We start from the raw sequence: 7,414 nt of genomic DNA on the forward strand, positions 1-7,414 counted from the left end.
GATTAGGGGAATGGAAGCTAAAACATATGAAGAATGGTTGCAGGAACTGGGTACGTCTAGTTTAATGAAAATAAGGACTAGGGGAGACATGATAGCAGTGTTCCAATATCTCAGGGGCTGCCACAAAGAAAAGGGAGTCAAGCTATTCTCCAAAGCACCTGAGGGTAGGACAAGAAGCAATGGGTGGAAACTAATCAAGGAGAAAAGCAACTTTGAACTAAGGAGAAATTTCCTGACAGTTAGAACAATTAATCCGTGGAATGGCTTGTCTCCGGAGGTGGTGAATGCTCCAACACTGGAAGTTTTTAAGATGATGTTGGATAACCATTTGTCTGAAGTGGTGTAGGGTTTCCTGCCTAAGCAGGGGGTTGGACTAGAAGACCTCCAAGGTCCCTTCCAACTCTGTTGTTCTACATTTCTAAGTATTTATTTCATCTCTTTGCCCTATGGGTGTTCCTCTGCTTCTATGTGTGGATGTGGGAACTCTTGTTTGCTTAGTTCAGTGTCTCCTTCTGTTTTTCCAAGTGTCACAGCAAGTATCAGATGCCCAGGCAATTGGTTCTTTTAGATCCAGAGACAGTAAGTACACCAGTGAACAAAGGGATTTTAAACCTTTATTATTAGCTCAAGCAAACAGATTTAAAAGCACAACATAAAAAGCACACACACACACACACACACACACACACACACACACACACACATGTCTTTGGTTATTCGGGTCTTCTCCCACGTAAAATTGGAAGTGTCTTGGCGACGTTTCGACGAAGTCTCATTCGTCATCTTCAGGCTGGTGTTCTCGGCTTCGTGCTTCCAGGAGCAATGTGAGATTGCAGCTGTCTCTTCCTTTTAACTGCTAGTGGGGGTTTGAGCTGATTGGGCCCCACTAGCAGTTAAAAGGAAGAGACAGCTGCGATCTCACATTGCTCCTGGAAGCATGAAGCCGAGAACACCAGCCTGAAGATGACGAATGAGACTTCGTCGAAACGTCGCCAAGACACTTCCAATTTTACGTGGGAGAAGACCCGAATAACCAAAGACCTACATACAAACACCCACGAAAACCTGAGAAAACAAATATATATGTATGTATGTATGTATGTATGTATGTATGTATGTATGTATGTATATACACACACCAAGCAAAATGATACCCAAATTTCTTACAGGCTGCCAGGAGCTCCTGAATAATGACAGCAGAGATGTCCTAAAGTGGCCAATTTTCACAGTACCCAATGCTATGGTCTGTGCCAAAGCTCCCAACAACAACCCCAAGGTTGTCTTTTATTATACCCAAACCGGGCACCACGACTTCATGGCCCTGCTGTGGTGATGAGACTGCAGGACCTGACCTTGACTGTATGGCACAGGCCTCTGGGATGGGAATTAAAAGTTGGAGGCTTTCACAATAAGAAAAGCTTTACAGCTTGGCGAAGATTCCCTCCCCTTCTCCTTTATTCAGTAGCAAGAGTAAAAAACAAAAAAACCCCCAAACACGTTAGCTCAGAATGAATTCTAAACTTCTAGACTTTTCTTAATATGAAGGAATAAATCAAAATACGTCACTAAACTCCTCGAAATAATAATGGTCTTCTGCGTTGCCACTATATTTTCACATCTGGTTCAGATTGGATTAGATTCCTTCAAGTAAGATGCAGAGCTAGCCCACTTCTCTCTGTTCCTTAGTTCTTGACCAAACATCCCCTGAAGCGCCTGGGGTCGGGACCAGAAGGGGAACGGGATATTCGGGAGCATGGATTTTTCCGCTGGATGGACTGGGAGAAAATGGAACAGCTGGAAATTGCTCCACCTTTCATACCTAGGCCCGTGAGTAGCTGTTGGTTGCCGAATGACAGGATCACCAATTATTCTCCAAATAGAGTTTATATTATTCTGCTATCCGCCATGTTTTTAGAATAGAAAACTAAGAGAGGAATCACAAAGGAAGGTTACACAGGGGCAGTCCTCAATTTACAATCAGAATTTCCATTGCTAAGCAAGGCAGTCGTCAAGTGAGTTGCACCTGATTTTATGACCCTTTTTGCCACGGTTGTTAAGTGAATCACTGCAGTTATTAAGTGAATTGCGAGGTTGTTAAACAAATCTTATCTTTTCTCATTGACTTTGCTTTTTGGAAACCAGCTGGGAAGGTTGCAAATGGCAATTGTATTTTCAAAATATAAATACATGCCAGGTGCCATGTATTTTTATCAAATTTTGATCACATGATCGTGGGGAATGCCTCAATGATTGTAAGTTACTTTTTTTCAGTGCTGTTGTAACTTTGAACAGTTGCTAAACAAATGGTTGTAAGTCGAGGACTACCTGTATGAATCCATATGGTTCTAGACAAAGAACTCTTTGCAGAAGCTTGTTTGTTTTTTCCTTCCTCAAAATCTATAAATTTAAAATTCAGAATGTGTGTTCATCATTAATTTCATAAATACTATTATGTAGTTTAAGGCTTAGCTAGTAAATGAGGAAAGAGATGTATTAACAGACTGAAAAATAACTCTTTTCTTCTCAACTTCTTCCCTCAATCTCTTTGGTCCTTTCCTTTTTCTCTTTCTACATCTACTCTAGTGTGGTCGGAGTGGCGAAAACTTTGACAAGTTCTTTACACGGGCACCACCAGCGCTGACACCCCCAGACCAGCTGGTTCTGGCAAGCCTCGATCAGAGTGAATTCCAAGGATTTACCTACATCAACCCTGACTTCGTGCATCCATCAACATTGCGGCAGGGAAGCCTCTCACCAACCGCCATGCCTCTTTCACCAACTGGCATGCCTCTCTCCCCAGCAGGAATAATCCCTTCTCCTACCTCTTTAGTGTGAGAATGATCCGTAATCACCCAACATCCCCATTTTAAACCTTGGCTGTTGGACTCTGTTCCTAAGAGCAGGAGTCCAAGTTGAAACCCAATCCTAACTATGATCCCCAGAAATATTTTGTTAATTGCATTCTCTGGTGTGTTGTTTGCCTCCTTCCTTCCTTCCTTTCTTTCCTTAGGTGCAATCAAACTGGTGAGGTTAAGAATGAGAAAGCGCATGCATGCACGCGCGCGCACACACACACACACACACACACACACACACAGGGAGAAGGAGATACAAGTACAAATACTCAGACCAGAGTTCCCCAACCTTTCCGACTTTGCGGATTGGTGGGGAGGGGAGGGGATGGTTCTGTGTGAGTGGCGGGTACACACTCACCCACTGCTCGGACAAGTGGGAATGCGCTGCACTCTCCTGCCACTTCCGCAGCCCGGTTCCAAATGTCTCAAGGCCCAGTAGTAGACTGTGGCCCAGGGGTTGGGGACCTCTGTCTCAGATGCATGTACACACAAACACACTATATATATAGATAAGGGATGTCAAACTCAAGGCCTGGGGGCCGGACCTGGCCCACATAGTGTTTAGGTCTGGCTCATGGGGCTGCCCTGGAAACAGCTCTGTTTTTGCTGGCAGAGGGTTGCAGAAGGCCATTGCAGCCAAAAATGAAGCGTGGAGCCCGTTTTCACTGGTAAAGCATTTGGGTCACCCCCAACACGAGTGATGTCGAGCTGGCCACCCCCCTGGCCACGCCTCCCTCCCAAGGTTAAACACAACCCTGATGCGGCCCTCAGTGAAATAGAGTTTGACACCTCTGATACAGATAGTTAGGTAAATAAATATAAATATTAAAGCTACATCAAGGGAAATAAAGTTTTAGAGCCTAGATAAGAGAGATATTCCTCTTATTACAGTCAACCTTTGGCGGGTCCTGAAATTTGATCAAGGTTATTCTCTCACATATCAGACTATCGATGTGAGGAATTTTGTAAAAATCGTTTTTGTCTTGTAATCTTTTCACTGAATCTTTGCAGCTTTTCTGTGTCTTTTGTGATGGTCCTTCAAATGATGTAAGTCGGGAATTTGACTGAAAATAGTGAATGAAAGAGTAGAAGACTGGTTCCAATAAGGTCCTCCTAATTTCCCCAAGATAGTTAGGGTACCGGATGACTCATCTAGTTAGAAATGGGTAAACCATGGATTACCCAGCTAATTTTATTCCATGCATATTTTGTGTAAAAATAACTGGCCAAAGGGTAACAGCTGTATTTTGTGAGAGGGTTATTCTGAAATTTAACTTGGGGTTATCCAGACTATATTTTTGCTTTTATTTCAGGACTATAAAATGGCTGCCAAGCTTTAGAAAATATCCTATAAATGCAGCAAAATGATAGCTGTATATAAAATGTGATTGTGCAATGAAAACGGAGATCTAAATATGAAGCGCACACTGAATCACTTAACTCTACTTGAGATTTGGGCTCCAGAAGGGGAATGTGGCATGGATTTATTAAATTAGAGAGCTCCACATTTAACAGAACCACTATAAACCTGGATATGAAATGAATGGAGAAAGAGCAATCTCAGAATGCTACATTTATATAGAAAGTGTTGGTGGAAAATAACTTATTCTTTAGTTGCTACTATTGTGTGTAGAGGAAATATTTCTTCACAGGCTTAAAACACTGAGTCTCCTGTGCTTCTTCAGATATGTCAAAACTGTAGTTTTCAGAAGTCCCAATTTTAGCACATCTGCAGCAGGGGTGGGTTCTACTTACCTTTACTACCGGTTCGCAATGGGATCGCGTGGGCGAGCACAGATCGCTGATGGCGACATCCGGGTGGTGGGCGGGGCCTCCCACTGGTTTTACTACCAGTTCTTGCGAACCGGTCCAAACCGGGGGCAACCCACCACTGATCTGCAGAATGCCAAGTTGGAAAACCCCATCTCAAAGGATATCTAGTTTAAATTAAGTGATTCTGAGTTACTCTCTTGAAATGCTTTTTAAATTGGGAAGCTATCAAGGAAGAATGACTGCCTTCTCCCTCCATTAATTAGTGGTTCAAATAATTTCTGATATTCATTTCAATTAATATCCATTTGCAAATTGTAATCTTCAGCTTCACCTCCATGGTGCTTTTCCTAGTCGTATCTGCTACAGTGGAATATTATAATACTTGATGTATTTGTCTTAAAACTTTGATTCCTTGCACCTCACACATTGTTAGTAGACTTTCCTTCCCAAAAATCTTGTGAAAACCTCACCAGTCCTCCTCCTTCCTCCTAGGCATTGCACCAGTGTTTCCCAACCTTGGCAGGCTAGGTAATTCTGGAAGTTGGTCCATACATCTTAAAATTGCCATAGTTGAGAAACACTGCATCACATAGTATGTGGCACAGCCTCCTGGCCCTTAATTTCCCAACATTTAACACCTTCCTCTAACATGGCTTCCCATCACCAACTCATCAGCTGTAAATAAAACCTTGAAAGAACAATGGATGATGGCAAATGTGGTATTAGACTTTGGGTAAAATATGTGTCTTCTTCCACAGAACAGCATGTTGAGATGGAAACTTTGTCTTCTCTTTCATGCATTAACTATTATATTATGAATTGATTTATATGTACATAATGAATATGTGTACCTTCCACGTTTCCATCTTTCTAAAGGGACATCCATCTCTTCCAAGCTACACCTGACTGTCTTTTTACAGCTTTAAAACTGAGGTATGGTAAACTGAGATCTTACTCTATTCTGAGAGCATCACTAATGATCGGAATGTAAACTCCCCTCGTGATTCTTCCCAATTATTTTTTGGTGCCAAAAAACCCCCCATCTTGGTATTTATTTAGCTGATGATAGAACTCTACTGGAAACTAAAATTTTTCTGCCTGTGTCAGCTACTGAATTGTCATGAGACGGCACATTGAAAGTGCAATGTTTATTCACACCCTTGAAGTGTTTACTCGTATGAATATGTGCTACAGATGAAAGAGAACTGAATTTACCTCAGGTGGAGTGAGGTAAAAGGATGACTTGTTCTGACAGCAGGACATATTTAGGAAAGATGAAATATTAACATGTTCATTCCTCTCCATACCTTAGAAGCAACTTGCAGTTTTTTCTCTCCTTTACATTGGTGGAAATTAACACTTTATAGCAACTTTCTGCAAACTGGTCTACAATTTTGTGCCCCCCATCTCTTCTTCCTCATTGCTGATTGAGGAAAAATGTTGTAGACCAATACAACTGAAGCTTGGTAGATTTTCTGGCAGACAGAACATTTTAAATATATACAGAATTCCAATATATTAGCTAGTTAGTGGAAGGGTAGGGAGAATTCCCAAGCTTTATATAGTATATATATAAAGTCCCAGAATTGCAAAGCAAGGTATATGCAGCAAGATAGATACAGATGGAGATGTTAAGATTTAGAGCTACCAGGGGCATTGTTGGCTATCTACATCTTAGGCCAGAGGTCTTTAAACTTGGCAGCTTTAAGACTTGTGGACTTCAACTCCCAGTATTCTCCAGCCAGCATAGCTGGCTGGAGAATTCTGGGAATTGAAGTCCACAAGTTTTAAAGCTGCCAAGTTTGAGGACCCCTGTCTTAGGCCAATAATGTTACAGGAAAGCAGAGCTATTTGCACAAGTATCTAAGGTAGCCCACAGATAGAGCAGAAGGTTGTAGAATCCAGAGTTCTGGGTTTGTGAGCAGTGAGCACGGTTTAGAGCAGGGGTGGGGAACTATAGCCCCTTTATGACCTCTGGATTTCAACTGGTTGGCTCAGTTACTGGCTCAGGAATGCTGGGAGTTGAAGTCCACAGGTCATAAAGGGGCCATAGTTCCCCACCCCTATTCTAGAGAGTGCCAATTTATTCTTCCCCAAATATTTCTACAGTTTTTTCCTTCAACCCTTAAAATGCATAAGTCTTCCATCAGTTTCCTGCCTCGTTTCCCCCCACCCCCTCTGCTAGTTACCCCGCCTTTCCCCATCACCGCCACCACCAATTCGGGGATAATCGGACACCCTGCTACTCCTACCTTTTCTTTGGCTTGTGATTCTCTGTAGCCAGTATAATCGAATGGACTCACCTATGCATTTCAACATAAAAGATATTTATCCAATCCTCACCTTGTGTTTGTTTTTCTTGTCAATAGCTTGGGTGATAAGACACTACAGATTTTGGGTGATGGCTGATAATGCCGAGAGCTTTACTTTCAAGCAATGGTTTCAATTGGATAATTTTAGACTGTAGACCTAAAGGAATTCTGTCCTTTTGATGGTAACAGCAATTTTTCCTGGCTTTTAATGCTTGCCGTAGAACATTAAAGCATACAGGGCACTTCTATAGGCTGCCTCTACACCATTCTCTAATCCGCGCCCCACCTCTGGGGTGCCATAATGTCCCTGCTTAGCAGCTGAGCCCATTTATTTCCAGCTCAGCAGTCATGCCTTCAAATTCACAGTGAGTTTAGTTTTCCAGCTGAAACGTTATAGCTCTGCAGAGCTGGTGGGTGGGTGCTTTCCCCCACCCCCCCTTCATTGGCAGGAGCTCTGAGAAAAGAATGAGGTGG

General features: G+C 42.4%; 1 protein-coding gene across 1 annotated transcript in view; it reads left to right on the top strand.

Annotated features, from left to right (window-relative positions):
• Positions 1 to 6,970, top strand: part of PRKCG (protein kinase C gamma) — a 57,624-nt gene extending 50,654 nt beyond the window's left edge. Inside the window, exons 17-18 of the mRNA XM_034419447.3 lie at positions 1,687 to 1,827; positions 2,584 to 6,970. Of these exons, the coding sequence (XP_034275338.1) occupies positions 1,687 to 1,827; positions 2,584 to 2,835 (393 nt within the window). The 3' untranslated portion in view covers positions 2,836 to 6,970. The remainder of the gene's footprint in view (positions 1 to 1,686; positions 1,828 to 2,583) is intronic.
• Positions 6,971 to 7,414: the final 444 nt, after the last annotated feature.

This window comes from Pantherophis guttatus, chromosome 4 (genome assembly GCF_059756535.1).
Source record: "Pantherophis guttatus breed Tessera chromosome 4, ASM5975653v1, whole genome shotgun sequence".
NCBI classification, from domain to species: domain Eukaryota; kingdom Metazoa; phylum Chordata; class Lepidosauria; order Squamata; family Colubridae; genus Pantherophis; species Pantherophis guttatus.